The sequence below is a fragment of the Physeter macrocephalus genome, chromosome 2 (assembly GCF_002837175.3).
Source record: "Physeter macrocephalus isolate SW-GA chromosome 2, ASM283717v5, whole genome shotgun sequence".
Lineage (NCBI taxonomy): Eukaryota > Metazoa > Chordata > Mammalia > Artiodactyla > Physeteridae > Physeter > Physeter macrocephalus.
The window spans coordinates 11,544,806-11,569,792 of record NC_041215.1 but is presented as its reverse complement, the minus strand read 5'-3'; the positions used below and the strand labels follow the sequence as shown (position 1 = coordinate 11,569,792).

Here is a 24,987-nt window from a genome sequence, read left to right as displayed (position 1 = left end):
CATCCTTGTACCACGTCACCTCCGTCTGGGCCTGGGCCACCTCGCAGCTCAGCGTGGCACTGGCCCCCTCCACGGCCTGCACTTCACTGCGTGCCGGCTGCTCCTTGGCAAACAGCACCTTGGGCTCTGGGGACAGAGAGTGATACACGGGTCAAGGACACAATCTCAGTCAGGAACGCACCCCTGGGCAAAGGAGACCTGAGTGTGGAGCCGTGGACCAGGCGGGTGCGAGGGGTGCAGGGGTGAGGCAGGGTCCAAGCTGGAAACTTCTCCAGGCTCTGCAACAGCCATGTGCCCTGCAGAAGTCCCCCTTCCTTTCTCAGTGACAAGTAACACAAGTGATGCATTTTCCCCCGGTTCCGCGTGAGCTGGTTCGAACAGTGAGGTGCTGGGGGACGGTGCGCTTTTGGAAGAGACTTCTCCCCTGCTCACGGCATCTGCGGGGTCACACGCAAGTGTTCCCAAACCTTCCCAGATGGGGCCACAGTCTTCTCCATACGCTTAAGCAGGGATCTTTGCACATGCAGTCCGTGGAAATCACTGAGCCTCAGTGCCCTGGCCTACACTTAGTATGGTCAAATTGTGGCAGTCTGGGGAGAGTGCTGGCACCTCCCCGTGGCTTTCTTTTCCTTTGTGTGAGGAATAAAGAAGGGGAGCACCTTTCCCCGGATGACTGGGGTCCCCATTACTCTTTTGTTCTTCCTGGTGGCACTATTCAAATTTTTGCCACTCACCAATAGTAGCCTCTCTCTTCTCTCCATTTATCTCTAGGCACTCTTTATTCACTGAAATACTAGAGAAAGACAGACTGCTAGCTTTCAAGGTTATTCCCAACTGTGGAACTCGCACTTTCACTGTGTGATCGAGTCCTCCGATGAATCAAAGTTTTTCCCTTCAATACTGTCACCAATGTCCATTTCAACCCTTTGAGTTTGGAGCATCTGTGTTCCACTTAAGAAATCCTCCCTTACCTTCGGTCTTTAAAGAAACCATGGTATCACTGGACTGTTTTTTGGTTTGTACCTTTTAACACTGAGGTTTCTAACCCACCATGAGTGTACTCTTGTGTGGGGTGTGAATTGTCAGTACATTTTAATTTTTCCCTATGGGTAAGTAGTCCAATCACTATTTATGAAGAATACATAATTCCTCGACTTGTCGAACACACAGCACAGTAACAGATGAAATTGTGGTGGCGGGGAGGGGACTGGGAGGGGGGCTGAGGGGGGATTTGTCCATGGTTGCGCAGGAAACCATTGCTGCAAGGAGCCCTTTCTGACCTCACTACTACGTTCCTCTGATGCGGTAAATATCTTCGCACTGGGATCCCCTTCTCTTGAAAACTATACAGCCTCACGATAACTCTTGACAACGGCTCACACGCAGTGCTCCCACCTCGCTTCTTCAAGCAAATAGCATGTTGGCTGTCCCTTGCCTGCTATTCTACCATCCGACCACCCAAAACACAAATTTGGTTCGATTTTCATTGTTAATCAACATCTTTCATTTTTCTCCTCAGATTACTGTCCATCGATTGAAACCTCTGACTCTCTCTCAAGAATGTGTAATAATTTCTACACGTAGTCTCATAGCAACTTTTATCAGACCTGGAATTAGAAACATGATACAATTGTGCCATTTTAACTCTTTCACAAAAGTTTTACTTTCCAAGCGTTTCTCCCCAGGGCTTAGCTGTGCAAATGTCTTCTGCACGTTGATTCTCTTACACCCTAATCTTACTCAACAATCGTACACAGCCTAATAACTTATCCATCGGATTGTCTGAGTTGATAGTCACATCATCAGCAAATTCTACCGTGAGTTTTTCTACACCCTTTGCCAGTGATTTTATGCTCCTCCTTAATCCACTCAGGGGTTACCGTGGCCCACGTGTGTTCTCCCTCACATCAAAGACCTCCAGGGACACATTCAGTGGGATGCTGCTCTTGTTGTTGTTGGAGGAATTTTATTATAATGTTACAAAAAGAACACTTGTGTACAGTTCGCTAAGAATTATATGGCAGGAACTGGTGCTAAGTTTTATCACACTTTTTGTCTGGATTTGGGATGATCAAATTTCATCAACCATTTGATTCCCTACTCGTTCAGAGGACCACATCCTTCTGCATTCAATCGCTTATGACAAGCTTTATATCTATTAATTTTGCCAACCTTCAACACAACGTGCAATCCTGGACTACGACTCTCATCACTGACCTCCGCCCCGTGGAGGCATGGCTGAATTCCTTTCGCTAACATTTCATTTATGATTGTGGCTGTGATATTCGCAATACATACGTCTGGAATTTCATGCATCCTTCCTGCCTTTCTTCTGCAATTCTGGTATGCATCGATGTTATGTTCTGAACTTAAAGGGACTTATAGAGTGCATCTCCTTTTTCTATCTCGAAGACCATCTCCACAAGCATGGAATAACAGTTTTCCAGGATATTTTGTAGACTCTACCAGATAACTACAAGGTAGTTCTTGGGAAGATTTTTCATTATTGGGCCTACTGATTGACAAGTCATCCAACTCTTGGAGTTTTCTACATCTTCTTGTATCAGTTTTCATACAGTTGTCCAGGATTTAGTCAAACTTCACAACTTTTCAAAGCTTTTATCTTAGAACGCTCTCTAACATTCTCCGAATGTCACATTTTACAGAAATGCCCGGTGGGATCCGGGATATCTATACACACCCATAAATCATCCTATGGTTGCACGGTCTCAGACAGTTATGGGTTGGCACCTAGGAGTCAATGTGGAATGGCAGCCCACCCCTACTCAGCATTAAGACTCTCTTCACAGAAGACGAGTAACCTGATTTCTTAGACTGCCCTATGTTCCAGCCACGAGGTAGAGACACTCACTAACCTTTAGGAAAACGCAACGAAATAAAAACTGCTTTGCCAGTCAGAGTCTGCTGCTAGTACACTAACTCCTCATTAGCACAGCAGACTGATGGGGCAGTAGCGACATTTTCCTTTCCGTTCCTAAATTCACCAATATAACGCCACGGGGAATACTGACCCGCAGTATCCAAACTGTTTGAAGACAAAGGTAAAACCCTATTGCATTTAAGAAGATCACCCTAAATAACACAGGTGACTCTATTCCAATCCTCCTTTCTTTCTCCCTTTGCAAGATCGTGACAACAAAACATGGGCCCATCTTCTGCTACCTACAGGCAACCAGCGCTTCCCTATCCAGGAAATTGAAGGAAGAGCGTCCCAGAAACCTCAAATCTGATCATCCAAAGTTCACTCCTAAGATAATTCCAAGCGGGACTGGGTGGCCAACATCTCCACGAATCCGCGATCAATGAAATTGAAACCCCATCTGGCAACCCGAGACACGGCATGAGCCATGTGGTAGTTGTCAGGAAAGAAGTACCTGGGAGGAAAGTCACATATCACCAGGCAGGGAGAGCCAGGGTCCCGATACCAGGAACAACAGGAAGGCTCTAGGCAGGTGATAAGACACTGTGACTGGGCCTTACCGCATGGAAACAGGTGGACACAAATGGCCCCTCTGCCTTCCATGCCCACTGTCTCCATCCATCCTCCCCCGGGCAAAAATGGCTATAAACGTGGGACGTGGAAGACTGGGAGGTTACAGGCGAGTGAACACCAGTCTGTGGAGGTCGCAAGACAGTCCCCTCATCACCTTCAAATAGGCTAGCTTAGTATACTCCGCCAGGACTGACCTGTAACATCCAGGTGGAAGGAGACCCTCTGGCCGCCGGCCTCGCAGCTGTACTCCCCGGCATCTGCCTTGCCCGCCTGCTGCACCACCAGCCGCCGCCCTCGGCCCGTGGCCTCCACACGCACTTTCGAGCTCGAACTCAGCTTCTTTCCATCCTTGTACCACGTCACCTCCGTCTGGGCCTGGGCCACCTCACAGCTCAGTGTGGCTCTGGCCCCCGCCACGGCCTGCACTTCACTGCGTGCCGGCTGCTCCTTGGCAAACACCACCTTGGGCTCTGGGGATAGGGAGGGATACACGGGTCAAAGACACCATCTCAGTCACGAAGGCAGCCCCGGGCAAAGGAGACCTGAGTGGGGAGCCGTGGCCAGGCGGGTGTGAGGGGTGCGGGGGTGAGGCGGGGGCCAAACTGGAAACTTCTCCAGGCTCTGCAACAGCCGTGAGCCCTGCAGAAGTCCCCCGCCTTTCTCAGTGACAAGTAACACAAGTGATGCATTCTCCCCCGGGTCGCGTGAGCTGGTCCGGGGGGTGAGGTGTTGGGGGGAGGGTGCGCTTTTGGAAGAGACTTCTCCCCTGCTCATGGCATCTGCGGGGTCACACGCAAGTGTTCCCAAACCTTCCCAGATGGGGCCACAGTCTTCTCCATACGCCTAAACAGGGAACTTTGCACCTGCAGTCCATGGAAATCACTGAGGCTCAGTGCCCTGGCCTACACTTTGTATGGTCAACTTGTGGCAGTCTGGGGGCAGTGCTGGCACCTCCCCGTGTGGGATATGAATTACTGGCCTAATCGTTTTTCTATATGGTTAAATGGTTTAAATACCATTTATTAAAACCATGTTGTCTCTACTCCTTGCATGATTCCACTTTTTTAAAAAAAAAAAGGAGCAGGGAAATGTGGGCATCCATTCATGTGCACATTTGTGTCGGAGATCACTATTCTGGTCCTTTGGTCTGTGTATCTATGCTTGCAAGGAGACACTATTGTATTCATTACTGTAGCTTTATAACAATCTTGATATTGGTATAGCAAATAACTCACTTTTTTCTCTTCTTCAAGAGTGTATTGACTGTACATGGTCTTAGCAATTTACTTCTGAATTTTCAAAATCCTCACTAAACAAACATTTGTTTGGATTTAAATTGGTATTGAACATTTTTTATTCTTCCCTGGATTTCTACCCAACTATTTAGAACTTCTTGACTGTCTCTCAAGACATTTTTAATAATTCCCCCCCACACACAGAGCCTCTCACCACCCTTTATTAGACTTGGAATTAGAAAATGATTCTTTTGATGCTATTGTAATTCTTTTAAAAATTTCATTTTCCAGATGTTTGTTGCTACTATGTAGACGTAGAAGTGTTTTCTTCATATTGATTTTTTTACATGGTAATCATTCTCAACTATCTTATTCTCATAATTTATCCTTTGGATTAATCATATTATCCATGAATTCAACTTTTGTTTCTTCACACGTTCATGTCTTTTACTTTCTTTTCCTCCTATCTCTGTTGTACAATGTTGGAATAAAAGCAGTTAACAGTTGGCTTCCTTGTCTGGTTCCCCATCTCACAGAAAAACTTTCACATTTTTGTGTGCAATTAGCTGGTTTGTCTGCATCATCATTTATCAGATTAAGAACTGTTTTATTTATAATTTGTTAAGAATTTTATGTCATGAATTGATGCCAACTTTATTAAACTTTTCTTCTGTATTTATGTTGCCAAATCTTACCAAATACTTTATTCTGCATGTCATGAAACAGATTGCTTTGCTAATGTTTCTAGTGTTTGAACAACCTTGCATTTCTGGACTATGACTTTTATCACAGTGTATTACCAATGTTCCTCTTAATATATTGTTAAATTTATTTTGATAATATTTTGTTTCAGATATTGGCCTTGATATCCATAATAGGTTGGTCTGTAATTTTAATTCTTACAATTTTTTTCATCAGATATTGGTAATCAATGTTATGCTATCTACATGAAACAAATCAGAGACTGTTTATCTCCTTTTTCTATTCTCTAGAAGAATATCCATGAACATGGATTTTCTTTCCAAAGTATTTCATATAATTTACCAGTGGAACTACTGGGCTTAGATCCTTCCCTATGAGAAGATTTATCATTATGGTTCCAATTATTTAAAAGATTATAGGACTACTTGAGTTGTTGAATGTTTCTTGTGTCACTTTCTATATAGTTTTCTAAGAATCTGATCAATTTGTCAAACCTTTCACATTTATTGCCATGAAAAAATATTGTCATATTCTTCTAAAATACCATTCTTAAAAGATACATACATGTTTGTATAGGAGAAGCTACTATTCCTCCCCAAGTCTAAATCTATAAATCAGACTCCATGGGGAATTCTGACATAGAATGTTCTAACAGAAAACAAAAGGAAATCAGTATTTGCTTTGAAAAGAGAATTCCAGACCTCACATGTGCATATCTCAGGCACATATCGACCAACCCTCTGGTCTCTGTTTACTTTGCACACATATTGCAAGAAAAATGGATCTAGATTTTGTTACATGTAGATGCACAGATAACTTCTATATCCATGTGCAAGGAAGAAAGAGTGTTCAGAACACCTAAAATTTTGATAATCCATAGTTCAGTCTTGAGACAAATCCAAGTATGACTGTGTGGCAGAAATTTCCCCTTGTCCTGGCTTAATGAAATTCAAACACCTCTCCCTAGTGGGAACCCACATGCGTTGCTAGGTGACGGCGTCTAGGAGCTGTCAGGACATCCAGGAGGAGCAAATTCACATACCCACAGTTAAAAGACATCTGGTCTACCTCAGACTCCAAGTGCAAGACAGAACCAGAGTCCCAGACACCAAGGAATACCCAGAAGGTTTGGGGCAGATGCTGGGAACTGAAGACTGTGCATTACTGTGTGGAAACACCACTCTGGGTTTGTAGGAACACCATTATCCCTTCTGTTCACAGCCTGCCCATCCAGCCTCCCTTGGTCCAGCCATGGGTATGAAAATGGGAGGTGAGAGGACGAAAGGCTAAAAGAGATGAAGTCTAGTGGGAAGATCATAGGGTCTGTTGGGAGATGCAAGCCAGTCCCATCACCTCCACACAAGGCTAAGTTACTACCTCCAAGGACTGACCTGTGACATCCAGGTGGAAGGAGACCTTCTGGCCCCTGGCCTCACAGCTGTACTCCCCGGCATCTGTCTTGCCCACCTGCTGCACCACCAGCCTCCGGGTGCAGCCCTTGGCCTCCAGATGCACTTTTGAGCTCGAATTCAGCTTCTTTCTGTTCTTGTACCACATCACCTCCGTCTGGGCCTGGGCCACCTCGCAGCTCAGTGTGGTGCTGGCCCCCACCACGGCCTGCACCTCTTTATGTGCTGGCTGCCCCTTGATAAACACCGCAGAGGACTCTGAGCACAGAAAGGGGCACACAGTGTCAGAGACACAAAGCTGGTACCAACCTGTGAGACCAAAACTTAAGAGTTCAGTAAATTTTCTCCTTGGAGCCAGTGATGCTATGTGCCCAGGAAGGTGTAGAGTTGTGTTTACAAACATATATCTCAAGTGTACATTTTGGTGATGTTCTGACTCAAGGTCAATTCCTAAGGCTGGAGGAAAGTGGCCAAAGGTATTCTAGCATCTGTCACAGCTAGTTCATTGTCTTTCCCATGTGACAGTCACCTCTGGCAGGCAGGTTGGGTTGTGTGCATTTGTATCCCCAGACCCAAGCATATGGTATGGCCTCCACAAACTATTCTACATTTTTCTAGGTATAACTCACATGTAAAGTGCACTAATTCATTATACAGCTCAATGAAGTTTAGGTGTACCTATCACCATGTGATCAAAACAAATCAACAAACAGAACATTTCCAGCTCCCCTTTCACTACTGACCACTCCCCAAAAGTAAGCACTATTCTGACCTCTACCTCCATCAATTACTTTTGTCTGTTCTTTGATTTCACATGAATGGAATTATACATTATGTGTTCTTTGGGTCTCTTTTCTTTCACTCAACATAATGTCTGTAAGATCTATCCACGTTATACATGTAGCAGCAGTCAGTTCTTTCATACTGATATACAGGATTCTGTTGTATGAGCGAGCACCACAATTTACTTTTCCTTTTTCTCTTGTGGTTCATTTGGGTTGTTTTCAGTTTGGAGATATGATGTGTAAAGTTGCTATGAACATTCTTTTACATATCTTTTAGGGCACCAGAACTGCTGGAACATAGGAACATCTGCTTTTGGCCTTAGCAGATATTTCCAGTTTTCCAAAATTTTTGTACCAACTTACATTCGCACCAGCAGTGTGTTGGAGTTCCAGTTCTCCACATCCTTACCAATGGCTGATATCATCAATTTTAATAATTTTATATGTTCCATTAAACTAAAATAAATACATGTAGGATATCAGAGAGTCCATGCTGTAGATGCAGTCACTCATTCATTCATTCAATTACTGATGCAACTAATGTCAATGGAGGTCCCATTATCTGCAGGCACTATGGTGGTAGCTGGGGATGCTACACGATAGCTGGAAACGTAACACAGTCTCTGTTCTTACAGATCTTACCTTCTACTGAGGAAAAACAAACAAACATACAAACGTGACAATAATGTAATGCTACAGTGAATGCTGTGATGAAATAAGACAGAGTGACGTGCTAGAGAGAAGGGACTGACTGGTGACTTAGATTTGGTGGTCAGAGAAAATCTTGCTAAGGAGTAATGTTTAGGTGAAGTGCTAATGATAAAATGATAAAATGATAAAAGGGAGGCAGCTTTGATGAAAGCTGAGGGGAGTCATTCTAACAGAGATGAGAGCTAGGGCCAGGGCTCTCCTAGAAGGATAGATGTGAAGTGAGTGAGGAAGGTAAAAGGGAACTGCACTTTTGGAACCACACTGGGCATCTGATTTTCTCCTCTGGACACTGCTGCTCCTTAGTACAGCATGACACTAAAAGGAATAGGGCTGCTACCACGAAACAGGAAAACTGGTCATGCTATGTACACCTTGTGTGAGCAGAGAGATAAAGTTAGAGATTGGGGAGCCAAGCCTCCAGGGAAAAGAGATCTTGTAGAATTGAGCCCCACACTCAGCCACATTCCCCTCAAGATGTTTGATGAGCTCCACAACTGCATGGTCCAGGAGACTACGAAACCAAGCAGAAAATCTCTGAAAACTATAGCAGACTTTTTAGCACCTTGCAATGCCAGAGAAACAAAGATTAGAGTTGAGTGTCTGCCTGAAAAGAGACCCCCATCCATACCCCAAGTCTCTGTAGAAATCCTTGGAGGACTATGCCCAGGAATGAGGGCAAACCAGAGATAGATGACCCTGATAAAAGCTGCAATGCAGCCTTGAGTCAGTGCAGTCCTTGAATAGACTAAAGTTCTGAGTTGTTCTCTCCCTCCCTAGCAAAGGAAATACTGATCCTCTGTCTGAAGTAAGATAACATCATCCATATTCAAAAAGTTTTCTCAAACAGTGTCTGACAGTCAACTGAAAATTCACTGGCATGCCAAGGACAAGAGTGAATAGAAATCCAAAAAAAGCAATATCAGATGATCAGACCAGGATATAACCATGATAATATTTCTTTAATACGAAAGAAAAGAAAATATATCTAATACAAAAATTTTACTACAGAGCCTAGAATCTATAAGAAATTAAACAAATGGATATTATGAAACTGGAAAATACAATAACTGAAAGTAAACACACTATAAATGGGTTTGAAAACAGATTAGATATAGAAGAATAGAAAATTAGTGGATTGGAAGACAGATCTAAAGAAAATATCCAGACTAAAGCAGAGAGAGTAAAAGAATTAAGAGGTGGAGAGAAAGAGAGATACATATGAGACATGTGAGAAACCACACTCTATGACTGAGGAAAGACAAAAATCCACAGACTCAAAATGCTCTGTAACCCTAACCAGGATGAATACAAAGAAAATCACACCTAGGTTCATCAATGTAAACTGCTGAAAATCAAAATCAAAAACAATACCTTAAAAACAACAGGAAAAGAAAAAACTGACCCTTGAGGGAACATAATATATCTGACAGTTGATATTCCAAAAAAATACATGGAATCTGGAAGACAGTGGAATAGTCTCTTAAAAATTTTTTTAAAATATGGGCAGGGGATTGTTAAACTGCAATTTGATAGCCAGAGAAAATAGCCCTCAGAATATCGAGCCTAAATCCTGGCTCTGAAATTCTCTGGCTATGTGAACTTTGGCAAGTTATGGAATTTCTTTGTGCCTTATCTTAAAATGGGAATAATCAGAATTCCTCTTCCCGAGGTGGTTGTGAAGTTTATACAAGTAAAAAGACAAGAAGTACTTCATAAAATCTGGCCCTTGGCATGTAATTAATACCTGCTAGCTTCTATGTATTAAGTTTTGTGAGAAAACACACTTTTAGGTGGCATGACCACACACCCCCACTCCCTAATAATCAACCTGAGGAACATAAGAAGGACCTCAAGGAACCCACCTGTGATGTCGAGGTGGAAGGAGACCTTCCAGCCCCTGGCCTCTCAGCTGTACTCCCCCAGCATCTACCTTGTCTACCTGCTGTGCCACCAGCCTCAGGGTGCAGCCCTTCTTGGCCTCCACACACACTTTTGAGCTTGAACTCAGTTTCTTTCCCTCCTTGAACCATATCACCTCTGTCTGGGCCTGGGCTACCTCACAGCTTAGCATGGTGCTGGCCCCCACCTCAGCCTGCACTTCCCTGCATGCTGGATGCTCCCTGGCAAATATCAGTGTGGCTTCTGGGGACAGGGAGGAAGACAAGACAATCAAATTTCTAGAATTGGATGAGGGCCCACCTTCTGGATCTCAAAACCATAATGCCTTGGCCACAAGCCAGTCCTATTCCTAGCTTTCTTAACACAGAGAACTTCACACTCAGAAGATGTACAAAGCAGGGAACAGGTTAGTTCTCAGAATCTGAAGGCTCCCAGTTCAATAATTTTCACGTTGGTATATGTTACAATTCAGGCTCTGGCATCTACTTAGCACCTGTGATCTCATAATTACCCTAACAAAGAGAGGCATAATTTGTGGCTGGCATATCACAGCATTGGTATTTTCAGGGAGAATTTCTTATACCATGTCACCAAGAACAGGCAATACCCCTGAGTCACAGGAACATTAATATGTTAATGCAGTCTACAACTTCTAGCAGGCCAGTCACCATTGGTGTAATCAAATCCTTGGCCTTGAGAATCAGATGCTGCTTTTTATTAACTTATTGTATTTGCTTGACATCACATTACTCTAGAACAGGGGTCCCCAACCCCCGGGTCACAAACCAGTACCAGTTCACAGCCTATTAGGAACTGGGCCTCACAGCAGGAGGTGAGCAGTGGGTGAGCAAGTGAAGCATCATCTGCTGCTCCCCATTGCTTCCCATTGCTCCCCATCACTCACATTACCACCTGAACCATCCCCCCATAGCTTGCATTACCGCCTGAACCATCACTTGCATTACCACCTGAACCATCCCCCCCATAGCTCGCATTACCGCTTGAACCAACCCCCCTCCCTGGTCTGTGGAAAAATTGTCTTCCACAGAACTGGTCCCTGGTGCAAAAAAGGTTGGGGACCGCTGCTCTAGAACCCATTCTACTACTCTAGACTTTATTATCTTATTTATAAAGTATATTCATTGGTAATTCTTTCAGTGAGATTTTATGAATGATAAATTCTCTCCATTTACTCTCTGAAAATGTCTGTATTTCACCTTAACTTCTGAATGATAGTTTAGCTGGATACAGAATTCTAGATCAACAGTTATTTTCCCTCAGTGCTTTGGAGACTATACCATCTTTTCTGTACTCTTCATTGCTGTTGAAAAATCTACAGGAAGAATAACTATCATCCCATTAACCTTTTTTCCCTTTGGAGGTTAAGATCTCCTCTTGGTTTTTGGCCTTCTGGAATTCACTAGATGTGACTTTTTTTTTTTACAATTCCCATTATTTCTTATGAATCTTGAAGTTTAGGATTCATGTCTTTTACCATTTCTAAAATCTCTCCACATTATTTCTTTCATTATTTCATCTTCCTCATTATCTCTAGTCTCTCCTAGAAGTCCTTTTAGACATACGTGTGGCCGGCCTTCTACTTCTCTTCTCTATGTCTGTCATTATCTCTTATTTTTTACCTCTTTGTGATTCATCCTGAGTAATTTTCTCAGATCTATCTTCCAATTCAATAATTCTATCTTCAGCTATGTCTAATTTGCTGTTTATCCCTCTACTGAATTGTTATTACAAAAGTTATGTTTCTTATTCAAGAAGTTTCATTTGGTTTTCTAAATCTGCCTGTTCTTTTTCCTAGTATTTCACTTTTTCTTACATTTTCTAGTCTTCCATACATCTCTTTAATCATTTTAAGTAGACTTATTTGACATATTCTTTCAGATTGTTTTTCTATCATCTGAAGTTCCTGGGTGGAACTTCTGATCTTCTAATCTTGCTCTTGTTTGTAAGTTCCAACTCTCATTTATATTGGATCATTCTTCTGGTGCTTAGATAATTCCTTTTATTTCTTATATGACTTAAAATACAAATGCATAAACAATAATTATAAAACTATAAAGTTAACGGACACACTATGTATAAAGACATAACTTGTGACATTAACAACATTCAGCTTGGGGCACAACCTGTAAAGAAGCAGAATTTTCTATTGAAACTAAGATGATATAATTTCAAACTTGATTATTACAAAGTTAGATGTTAATGACAATCCCCAGGGTAATCACTAAGAAAAAATGAATGTACATATACATAAAGAAATGAGAAAGTAACAAAAATGGCACACTAGAAAAAATAAATTAATCATAAATGACAATAATGGAGAAAATAATGGCAAAAAGATATGACATATAAGAAACAAAGAGTAAAATAGCAGAAAGAAACACTTCCTTATAAGAATTAACTTAATACAAAATGAATTTTTTAAATGCTGTCTACAGGAGATTCACTTTAGATCCAAAGATACAAATAGGTTGAAAGTGAAAAGATACTCCATACATATAGCAATCAATAGAGACCTGAGGTGGCTATACTAATGTCAAACAAAAGGAAAAAAAATTACAAGACATTATATTTAATATATACAGATATAGATTAAGGATGTTATATATTGATTAAAAGGGTCGATTCATCAAGAAGATATCACAACTATAAACATAAGCACAACTAACAGGAGAGCTCCAAAATATATGAAATGAAAACTAAAAGATTAAAGGGAGAAATAGACAGTTCTCCAAGAATAGAGACTTCAGTACTCTACTTTCAGTAATGGATAGAACAACCAGACAGATCAATAGGGAAATAGGACATGAATAACACTATACAAGAAACTAGACCTAACTGACTTACAGAGGACACTCCACCCAACAGAAACAGAAGACATATTTTACTCAAGCACATATGGAACATCCTCTAACACAGACCACATGTTAGGCCATAAAACAAGTCTCAATAAATCTGAAAAGACTGAAAGCATACAAAGAATCTTTTTGACTATGATGGAATGAAACTAGACAGCAATACTAGAAAGAAAACTGGAAAATTCACAAGGATGTCAAAATTAAACAACACACTAAAGGAGAATTACAAGGAAAATTAGAAAATATTTTGAGATAAATGAAAATGAAAACACAGTATACCAAAACTTATGAGGTGCAGTGAAAGCAGTGTTCAGTTTCCTGCCATCCATAGCTATAAGTTATAGGCCTATCTTAAAAAGAAGATAAAAAACCAATAACCTAACTTCATACCTTAAGAAACAAGAAAAAGATTAAGTTAAACCCAAACTTAGAAGAATGAAGAAAATAAAGATTAAAGCATAGATAAGTGAAATGGAGAATACAAAAGCAATAGAAAGAATCAAGGAAACCAAAAGGTGGTTCTTTGAAAAGATCAACAAAATTGACAAAATATTAGTTAGACTGACCAAGAAAAAAGATAGAAGACTCAAATTATTAAAATCAGGAAAAAAAACTGGGGCCATCAATAAAGACCTTACAAAAATAAAAAGGATTAAAAGAGAATACTATGAACAACTGCACACCAACTAGATAACCTAGATGAAATGGAGAATTTCCTAGAAACACATAAACTATCAAAACTAACACAAGAATAAATGGAAAAAATCTGAATAGACTTATAACAAGTAAATAGATTGAATCAGTAATCAAAAACAAAATGAGAGGCATCCAGACTGGAAATGAAGTAAAACTACATGCAGATGACATGATTTGTATATAGAAAATCCTAAGGCATCCACAAAAGAACTAATAGGGTGAATAAATGAATTCAGAGAAGCTGCAGGATACTAGACCAATATACAAAAAACAATTCTAATTCCATACATTAGGAATGAACAATTTAAAAATGAAATTAAGAAAACAATTCCATTTACAGTAGCATCAAAAAGAATAAAATACTTAGCAGCAAACTTAACAAAATAAGCGCAATTCCTGCACACTAAAAACTATAAAACATAATTGAAAGAAATTTAAAAGACCAAAATAAATAGAAAGTCATCTCATATTGTAGATTAGGAGACTAACACTGTTAAGATGGCAAAGGGGATTTCCCTGGCGGTCCAGTGGTTAAGACTCTGCGCTTCCACTACAGGGGGCACAGGTGTGATCCCTGGTCAGGGAACTAAGATCCCGCATGCCACACGGTGCAGCCAAAACAATAAAATTAAAAAAGAAATCTGATACCAGTAATTTGGGGACTTCCCTGGTGGTGCAGTGGTTAAGAATCTGCCTGCCAGTGCAGGCGACATGAGTTCGATCCTTGGTCTGGGAAGATCCCACATGCATGGAGCAACTAAGCCCGTGCACCACAACTACTGAAGCCTGCATGCCTAGAGCCCGTGCTCCACAACAAGAGAAGCCACTGCAATGAGAAGCCCATGCTCCCCAACGAAGGGTAGCCCCCACTCGCCACAACTAGAGAAAGCCCACGTGCAGCAACAAAAACCCAACGCAGCCTAAAATAAATAAATAAAAATAAATAAATTTTTAAAATAAAATAAAAAGATGGCAATATTCCCCAAATTGACCTACACATTTTGATGCAATCCCAATCAAAATACCAGCTGCGTTTTTTGCAAAACTTAAAAAGATGATCCTAAAATTCATGTGGAAATGCAAGGGACCTCAAACAGCCAAATCAATGTTGAAAAAAAAGTTAAAGAATTCACACTTCCCAATTTCAAAACATACCACAAAGCTACAATAATTAAGACTGTGGTAGACATATATATCAATGGAATAAAATTGAGAGTCCAGAAATAAATAATTAATGGTTAATTGACTTTCAACAAGGATGCCAAGAAAATTCAATGGGGAAAAATTCTTTTCAACAAATGGTGCTGGGACAACTGGATATCCAATGGAAAGGATGAAGTTGGACCCCTAACTCACACCATACACAAAAATTGTCACAAAATGGATCAAAGACCTAAATACAAGGGCTAAAACTGGAAAACTCTTAGAAGAAAACATAGGTGTCAATCTATTTGACCTTGGATTGGGCAACAATTTCTTAGATGTGACACCTAACACACAAGCAACCAAAGAAGATAAACTAGATTTCATCACAATTTTAAAACTTCTGTGCATCAAAGGGCACAATTAAGAAAGTGAATGGAAGAAACTATTTGCAAATCATATATCTGATAAGGCTATACTATACTATATATAGGATAAGGCTATACTATCCAGAATATATGAAGAACTCTTTCAACTGAGTAATAAAAAGATAAATAATTAAAAAACAAGCAAAGGATCTGAATAGACATTTCTCCAAAGAAGACATACAAATGGCCAAATACATATGAAAAGATGCTCAACATCATTAGTCATCAGGGAAATACAAATCAAAACCACAATAAGATACTACCTCACATCCACCAGGATGGCTATAATCTGATGGTTCCAGGCATCCCTGGGTTTGTGACTGCATCACCCCAATCTCTGCCTCCATTGTCATTGGCCATGTCCCCATGTATCTGTATCACGAATATCCCTCTTCTTTCTCTCAAAGGACACCTGTCATTGGAGTCAGGGCCCACCCTAATCCAGGGTCATCTCATCTTGTGATCCTTTCCTTGATGTTGTCTGCAAAGACCCCATTTCCAGTTAAGGCCACATTCTGAGTTTCCGGACAGACTTCAGGGGGACACGACACTGATGACTTGCCTAAGGTCAGCTGTCTCCTAAGAGGCAGGAGTGAGGTCTGACCCTGTCCACTCTGATCCCTCCACAGTCTGCCTCGAAGTCAGTGTCCAAAACCAGGGCACAGCCACCCTGGTGTGGGCACGGGCCAGTGCCGCAGGACAGATTCCTCAGCAGAACCAGGCCAGCCACGCCACCACATGCCCACCTCTATCACCCTCAACGTCCACTGCTGAAGCTGGAAGATTAAGCACTCACTTTCCCAGGTGCCTGAGCAAGGCATGGCCATCAGACCCACACAGTACTGGGAGGCATAGGGAAAATCTGCTGTGGTCTCCTCAGAGAGCATCTGTTCTCTGAATAGAAGAAAGAGCAGGTGACACCCTGTGCTAGGTAGGACTGCCCCAAGATCCCTGCACCACAGTATGCATGCACCTTCTCCAAGCTATTCCACCAAACACTAATCCAGGTGTTGCTGTGAAGGGATTCTGCAGAAGGAATGTAGGTCCCAGATCAGTTGATGAGTTCATTAACAAGGAGACTATCCTGGTTGGGCCTGACCTAATCAGGTGAGACCTTAGAAGGGAGGGGGTTCTTCCTGGCCAAAGAGATTTGAAACATAAGAGTGAATGGACATGAGGGTCCATGTGGCAAAGGACCTAAGAGCAGCCCCTGGCTGCCAGCCAGCCAGGAAATAGCCTTAGACCCAGAACCACAAGGCAATTAATTCTGCCAGCAACTTGGATGAGCTTGGAAAAGGACCCTGAGAGAACTCAGCCAGATGGCACATGGATTCCAGCCCTTGAGACCCTGAAACGAGAATCCAGAATCCACATCTTGAATTCTGATCTATAGAACTGTGAACTAACAGATGGGCATTATTTTAAGCCACTAAGTTTGTGATAATTTACTGCACAGCAGTGAAAAGGAAAAAACAAACACACACACAATCCTTACATGTTCTTCCCACCTTGAACATGATGGCTGGAGCTATGGAAGCCATCTTGTGACCGTGAGGCAATAAGCATTAGAAAGATCTTTATCTTATGCTCAAGAAAGCAAAGATCTAGACAGATAGAGCCTGTGTCCTTGTGATAGATTGCTAGAAATTGTCCCCAATTAACCAGGGGACTCCTCATCAACAGTGAGGTCTAATTCTCCAACTCCTTGGAACTAGGCTGGCCTTATGTCTGGCTTTGTGCAATAAAAGAGGCAGAATGTAATATTCTGGGACTGGTGAAAAAAAACCTTAACAAACCCTGTAGCATCTCCTAATCCCTAAAGGGAACCCAGCCAGAATATGAAGGAGCTCAGGCTACCCACATGGAGAAAGAGGCCTTAAGAATGAGATGTCACAAGGAGAGCATAGCCCCAGCGGAGAGAACAGCATGGTCCCAGACGGGAATGAGCCCAGACAACATTACTAGAAGAGAGAGGCCTGCCATCACAGCCAGCCCCCTGACTGGGACATCAGACACACAAATGAGGCCAGACTGGATCCTCCTGTCCCAGTCAACACCATGTGGAGCAGAGATGAGCCACCCACGCTGAGCACTGCTTGAATTCCTGCCCACAGATTGTTCCATTGGGCCACGAAGTTCTGGGGTTATTTGCATAACTGATACGGGCCTGATGAGTCAGCTGAGCACTGCCGTCACCTACACTGAAAACAGGCCTGGTTCCTCCAGGCCTGTTCCTCTGAAATGATCATATGTCTGCTTCATCAACTGACCTGTGACACCAAGGCGGAAGGAGACCTTCTGCCCCTAGCCTCACAGCTGTACTCCCCAGCGTCCCTATTCCCCACCTGCTGCACCACCAGCTGCTGGGTGCAGCCCTTGGCCTCCATGCACACTTTTGAGCTCACACTCAGCTTCTTCCCATCCTTGTACCATGTCACCTCCATCTGGGCCTGGGCCACCTCACAGCTCAGTGTAGCACTGGCCCCCACCTCGGCCTGTACCTCCCTGAGTGCTGGCTGCTCCTTGGCAAACATCGCTGAGGGCTCTGGCGACAGGGAGGGATACACAGCAGAGGGTCTGCCAAGGTGAGGTTTCCCAAGTCCTGGAGCCATGACAGAGCTTTGCTCTAGACCCCAGGCAGCCTCGGATCCCCCCCATGAGGATCCTTTGTGATCAGGTGCTGCACATGGAACCCTCCATGGGCACAGGTGGTCCAGGTACCCCAACCCCTCCTGGGTGTGATGGGAAGCAGCCTCAGAACTCCATGATGGGCAGCCCAGCCCCAGTGCCTGTGCTCAGATGGAAGGAGGCATGGACGGCATGGCAGAGACCCTTCTGAGGGCCAAGATGGGGCAGAAACGGACTTGGAGAACCTGCCAAGAGACCTCAATGGCTTCTAGAAAGAGCCAGGTCTGCTCTGCCTCATTTCCTCATCTTTAAAAAGAGGATGAGGACTTTAAATTTCCTTCTTATCTTTTATTTTCCAGACCTGCATTCTTCACACATATATATATATTAGTTTCGTGGGTCGTTTCAGAAGTAACTGCCAAATTCAGAAGTAACTTCCCCTACCCCCAAGTATTCTCAGAAGAAATGAAAGGAGAGACAGCTTGGCCTTGCAAGTGCTGCACAGCTGGATGCAGCCAGACCTGCTCCCCACACACCAAGCCTGGGAGGCAGTGCACTAACCACAGACATGCGACCGGAAGTCCACAGAGTCCTCGCCCACTTGGCACAAGTAGGTGCCCTCATCCTGCACGGTGACTGAGGTAGCCACCAGCCAGTGCCGTGTGCCCATGTCCTCCTGTGAGAAGCACCGGCAGGAGTGACCGAGCTCCAAGCCATCCTTGTACCAGTGTACACACATGTGGGCCTCTGAAGTTTCGTATTCAAAGTGGGCTGAACCCCCGGCCGTGGCATGCACAGAGCCACCAGCCGTGTCCTTGTGCAAAAAAAGATGTGAGGCCTACAAGGGCACAGGGGCAGGTCAGGGGGCCGACAAAGCCCTAACCACACACGTGCCCAGGCAGCTAGCAGATGAAGGTGCTCGGGGCTTCAGGATCATGAGAGACACTGGCCCTCGCCCAAACCTAGGCCCCTTCAGAGACAGGGCCAGCCTCAGCTGCTGACTTTCAACCACCCAAGTGCCACCCACTCATAGGAAGCTCCTCCCCTACTGAGCAGAGTCCCTGACCCCTACCCTCCCAACGGGGTTGGCAGGGTCCCTGGTTCCCCACCCTACCCTCAGGGGTCACCTGAGCCTGCCCTGACCCCCTACCCTCCTCACAAGGTCAGCAGAGCTGCCCAGACTCCTGCCCTCCCCACATGGTCACCTGACTCCATCCCATCCCCCCACTGTCTCCATAGGGTGGGCTGAGCACCCCCCACACACCCCTGCCCTCCCCACAGGGTCACCTGAGCCTATCTGACTCCCCACCCTCCTCAGGGGGTTGGCAGAGCCCCTGATCCCCCACCGTCCTCACGGGGACAGAGAACAGCGGCTCCTGCTACCCAGGTCCCCCAGAGCCTATCCAGAGCTGGGGGACAGAATGCGCGGCCCTGGCCATGGCGACAGCCCAGGGAGGACATGAACACACACACACTGGTGTCACCTTGCACCAAGAGTTGGTAGGCGATGCGGTCCCCATGGCTGACACACTCATACAGGCCCGCGTCTTCTCGCTTCACGTCCCGCACTAGCAGTGCCCGCTGCCCGGCTGACGCCTGCACCTCATACTTGGGGCCTGGAGACAGTGCGTGTCCGTCCTTGAGCCACGTCACAGCTGCAGCCTGGTCCGATAACTCAGCCAGGAGCTGGGCCTCCTCGTGCAGCCGGGCCAGCACCTCCCGTGCTGCCACTGCTGCTGCCGGACACTTGGCCGTCAGCCCCAGGGCTGCTGGAAGTCACAGACAGGTGGACAAAGCGGGTGTGGATGAAGGGGGAAGTGGACAGGGAGGAGTGGAATGAGACAGAGTGAACAGAGGGGGAAGAGCCAGATACGGTGGAGGGGAGTCAGAGAGGCAAGAAAGGCAGAGACAGGACCAGAAGTGGCGTGGGAGAAGGAATCAACAAAGAGGGAGGAGGGGAGAAGGGGAAGGGAAGCGGGGGCATACAGACAGAGAATTGAAGCTAGGCGCCATCGGGGACACTTTAGCCCCTCTTCCACTCACACCCGGTGACCTTGCACACCCCACCGCCTGGCCCCACTTCATCCAGCAGCCCGTCTGCCCCAGGAGCAACGACAGATCTTCCGAGCCCTGAGAGCCCAGGGACCCCATCCCGCCCCCACTCCGGGAGGAAACGGGGCTCAGAGGGGCCCCAGGGTCATGGGACGGGGTCCCCTTACCTCGGACCTCCATGTGGATGCTGCTCTCGATACCATTGGCCACGAACTTGAGCTCGGCCCCGTGCAGGCTGACAGGCACCAAGCGAATGGTGAGAGTGTGCCGGGTGCCGTCACAGTGTATCACATACACGCTGCTGGCCTTCAGGGCCTGCCCGTCCAGGAACCACTCCCCTGCTGAGGCCGTAGTGAGGTCCACAGAGAAGGTCACCTCGCCGCCTTCCACTGCCTCTACCGCCTTCAGAGGTGTTTTCACAGCCAGCTGCGGGGCTGTGGGATGGGGGCTTCAGGAAGGAGCTGAGCCCCTGCCCTCCTCTCCTCCAATGCCTGGGCCCAAATAATCCCTGCTCTAGGAAGCCCACTGGACAAGCGCATGGAGACCACGAGCAAAAGTCAGATGCAGGGTGGAGTGAGGACAAGTTACAGCCACCCGAGATCCCCTTCAGATCCCACAAACCCAGTGTGGTGGGGCAGCTGTGTAGCCCAGTGCCCCGGGGCTGGTGGATACAGATAGGTTCCTAGGGGGCTCGAGTCCTGTCTTGGGGTCCCCTGGCCTTCCCACAGAATAAGTCTTCAATAGCATCAGGACCCTGGGCCCACTCCCCCTACCGTAAAGAGGACCCATGAGTCACTCTGGCTTCTCCACGGCTGGGCCACACTCTGGGTCTGGGTGATTCAGGGGCAGATGGCCCCACAGGGTGTTACCAGGGTGCCGGGGAGAACAGAACCTTCCACACTTACCCAGGTGTACAGTTCCTGGGAACTCGAGGTAGGGGCTGTGGCCAAAGCTGTTCACAGCTGACACCCTGAACTGGAAGTCCCCCTCCTTGGCCACGCCAGCCACAGTCAGCTCAGGCAGAGCCACCCACTCGTCTTCATGGCACCGGCTCCAGGGGTAGGTGCCCACTCTCTTCTGCTCCACCAGGTAACCATCGATAGCAACAGGGCGGTCCCCGTGGGGTGGTGGGGACCAGCCAAGGGTCACGGAGCTCTCTGTCCTGGCCTTCACCACAGGGGCCTCAGGAGCACGCAGGGGCGGCCTTCTGGGGGCTGAGCAGAGCACAGGCCCATGTCAGCAACTGGGAGCCCCCTCCCCAAGCCCTGGGTCCAAGGTCACAGTAGCATAAAGGGGTTGTCACAGAATTCCCAGCCCTCCCCGGGGGCACTTCCCTGGTGGTCTGAAATGGCCTCAGCCCAAGGGGACTGCCAGCCCAAGAGGACGCTGTGAGCCCATAACCCCAGTCTCAGCTCTGCGGCCATTTCTCTGTTTGCAGTGGAAAGCGTGCCCGGGCCTCAGGGGCCACCCTGAGCTGTCCACGTGGCCTGGAAAGGAACTCTTTTCAGTCCTCAGCCTTGACCCCATCTATGCATTGGGATCTTGGGCTGGATGATGGTTGAGGCACAATGACCCTTCCAAGGGTGCTGAGAGCCACGTGCAGGGTCCCTGTCCCCAGCAAAGGGCTGACCCTGGGGGAGCCAATCTCAACACCAAAGGCCACAGAAAGAGGAGACACCTGCAGTGTCACCCCCTACACGTTGTGCTTCTAGAACAACCTGCACTTTCTAATCTGGTTCACAGGGTGGGGGGCCACCAGGACTCCTACTTTGCAGATGCCTAGTGTAACCACAGCGGAGGAGGGTGTCAAACAAACCATGAGCCCCAGAGAACCAGAGCTACAACCTAGGCATTCCCTGCCCCGCACGGCGCTCCCCGCAACAGGCGACAACTCAGAGCAGGGCCCAGGGGACTGTGGGCAGTGTACCCTCTGTGTGACAGGTACTCCCTAGGCCTTTACCTGACACGCAGAACTGGGTGGACGTCCGGCAGCCCCCAGCCACAAAGGCTACCTCACCGGCATCGTCCAGGCTGCACTGGGAGACGGTCAGCGTGTGGCACGTGCCTTCAGCAGTAATGGCCACTCGGCCCCCGGCCACCACCTCCTGCTGGTTCCACAGCCAGTGGATGGGGCCCTCTGGCTTGGCCAGCTCCACACAGAACACGGCCGTGTCTCCCACTCGCCCGGCTGTCTTCCTCGGCAGCTTTCGAAGGAGGTTGCCTGGGGTGGGCGGGCAAGCAGTGGGGAAGGGGAGGGGTAAGGGCTGCAGCTGGTCAGAGAGACCCCTGTAGGCCTGTCCCACCCCTACCTCCTTTCCGCCCCTGTCCCCCGAGCGCCCACCCCACCCCTCCCTGACGCACCCCTCGCGCCAGGGTCCTTCCCGCCCCACCCGCCCACTGCCTACGCCGCTTGCCCAGCTCCTGTGAGACCCGGACCCTGCCCAGTCTCTGGGCCCCCTGCCCGCCCACCTTGCACCGCCAGCTCGGCCACCGTGCGACTGCCCTCTGCCGTCTCGCAGATGTACACAGCATCGTCATCAGAGGTGACGTTCAGCACGGTCAGCCGGCGCTCGGCGCCTGCCTCCTCGATGAGGTACTTGGCACCGGCCCACAGCCGCGTCTCCTCCTTATACCACACAGACTCCATGGGAGGCAGCGGCACCTCACACTGGAACGTGGCCGACGCTTTCTCTGGCACCTCCAGGTCCTGCAGCCGCTTTCTGAAGGGCACCTTGGGCTCTGCGGAAAAAGAGCTCAGGTGAGTGGGGCGAGGAGAGGAAGAGGGGCAAGCAGGAGGGGTGACGGAGGGCGCAGTCAGGGGGCGGGGAGGAGGGTGAGGGGAAGGAGGGGGGCAGGGGAAGGGAGGTGTAAGGCTGGGGTGGGGGCAGGGAGCCAGGACAGGGGCTGGAGGGGCTTTGGGGGCAGAGGGTGGTGGATGGGAGGGCAGAGGAGCTGTAAGCAGGGGACAGAGGGAGGTAGGGGTATAGAAAAGGAGGGAGGACAGAGGAGAGGGAACAGAACCTAAAGGAGAGAGCCCCCTCCCCCCAAATATAAGGAGAAGTCTGGAAGAGAAAAGGAGAAATGACGGAGGTGAAGCCACAGCAAGCAGCCCCACTGAGCAGACCCCTAAGCTGGTCCTGGACAGGCAGGATGGGTTGGGTTCACACAGCAGTGAGGCCACTGGACAAGTACTGGCCTGTGAAATTGCTCAACTCCAGGAGAGCACTTCCGTGTGAAAAACGAGGAAACTGAGGCACGCACACGAAGGTTGAAGCGCCCTGCTGGAGATCCTACAGCTGCTAAAAAGTGGAGGTGGGACTCCAACCACTTCAAGAGGCTGGTCTTAGAGGAAACAAGAGTAAACAGCCCTCCAGCAAATTCCGATGGTGTTGCCTACAGCTGCCCCAGTGCCCTGGGGGAGCCCCCAGACCTGGACATGAGCCTGCAAACTGACCCAGAACTACCTTCAAGCTCCACCCTGGTGCAGCCCCAGCCTGAGGCCTCCGACAGCACAAGGTTTGTCCTTGCTCCTGCCCTCCTTCCAGCTCTGCCAGGGAGACCCCCTTAGCATCCTGTAGGAGGGGTGGAGAGCCTGGGTCACCCTCAGCCTGGAGAGAGCAGGCTCAGCCACTGGGCACCCTGACCATCTCCCAGAGGGAGGGGGGTGTTAGTGACAAAGCACTTGGTTGTATACTCGTGTTACTCTCACAAAGACAATGGAACAGAACAGCGGGAGCTGCCAAGACCTCCAACCACGGATTCCTCTACCAGACAGGCACAGGGTGGGGAGATGGCAGCAGCAGCCGCCGCTGGAAGAAAAAGACAGGAGGCCTGGGGAGGAGCCTCTGCCTGTGCTTACTGCACACAGTGACCTTGTGCCCGGCGCCAGGAGCTCACCTCGCACGACGACTAGCACGGAGCTGTAGGTCTGGCCCACGAGGTTGGACGCCGTGCAAGTATAGAGGCCACAGTCTGACTGCTTGCAGAAGAGGATCTTGAGCACGAAGTTCTCCTGCGCGTCCTCGTACACCACATGCCGCCGGCCCTCGGCCACCAGCTGCCCATCCTTCTTCCACACTATCTCAGGCTTGGGCTCACCCGTCACGAAGCAGCTGAGGCGCGCATGCTTGCCCTCAGTCACCGTGCAGGTGCGCGTGCAGGCGCGCGTGCAGGCGCTGGGCGGCGAGGCCGGGGCGCCCTCGGTGCGCATGGCCTCGCGCCGCAGCTGCAGATGCGCCAGGAGCATGGCTGTGGAGGCCCCGGGCGGGCAGTCTGTGTCTGCTTCCGTGTCCACCGAAAGCCCGGCGGCGGCGCTAGCGGCTCCCAGCGGGTTCTCCGCGTGCACCGTGTAAGTGCCGCTGTCGCGCGGCCGCGCGGCCAGGATGCGTAGCGCGCTCGCCTCGCCGCTCGCCTCCACGCGCACTCGGGGAGCGTCCGGCGCGCCTAGGCGCCGCCCATCCTTGGCCCAGCTCACAGACATCGGCGGCGAACCGCGCACGCGGCAGCGGAAGGTGGCCTCGGCTCCCTCGCGCACGCGGATGGATGTGGGCCGCAGCAGAAAGTGGGGTGCCTGCTCGGCGCACGCTGCCTCGGCGTCCACCTGCAGGCCGACCGCCGCGAAGGCTTCGCCGATGGCGTTGCGCGCACGGCATACATACTGCCCGCTGTCGCCCAGCGCCAGGTCCAAGATGGTGAGGCGGTACAGGTCGCCGTCCTGGGCCAGGCGGAAGCGAGTGCCCGCCTCCACCTGCTGCAGGTCCTTCTCCCAGCTGACCTGCGGCGTGGGGTTGCCCACGATCTGGCAGCTCAGCGTGGCGTCTTTGCCCACCGACACCACGAAGGCCTTGGGCCGAGTTAGGAAGCGAGGTGCACCGCTGAACGAGGAGTGATCCATGGTGGTGGGGGTGGG

At 47.9% G+C, this 24,987-nt stretch overlaps 1 protein-coding gene across 1 annotated transcript in view; it reads right to left on the bottom strand.

The window, feature by feature from the left end:
- The window catches only part of OBSCN (obscurin, cytoskeletal calmodulin and titin-interacting RhoGEF), a 163,860-nt gene extending 138,873 nt beyond the window's left edge, over window positions 1-24,987 (bottom strand). Inside the window, exons 1-9 of the mRNA XM_055080325.1 lie at window positions 23,976-24,987; window positions 22,548-22,817; window positions 22,039-22,299; window positions 20,984-21,292; window positions 20,246-20,512; window positions 19,511-19,795; window positions 6,843-7,118; window positions 3,709-3,984; window positions 1-126 (exon numbers count right to left, since the gene is read on the bottom strand). The exon at window positions 1-126 is cut by the window's left edge and continues 186 nt beyond it. Coding sequence (XP_054936300.1) covers window positions 1-126; window positions 3,709-3,984; window positions 6,843-7,118; window positions 19,511-19,795; window positions 20,246-20,512; window positions 20,984-21,292; window positions 22,039-22,299; window positions 22,548-22,817; window positions 23,976-24,972 — 3,067 coding nt within the window. The 5' untranslated portion in view covers window positions 24,973-24,987. The remainder of the gene's footprint in view (window positions 127-3,708; window positions 3,985-6,842; window positions 7,119-19,510; window positions 19,796-20,245; window positions 20,513-20,983; window positions 21,293-22,038; window positions 22,300-22,547; window positions 22,818-23,975) is intronic.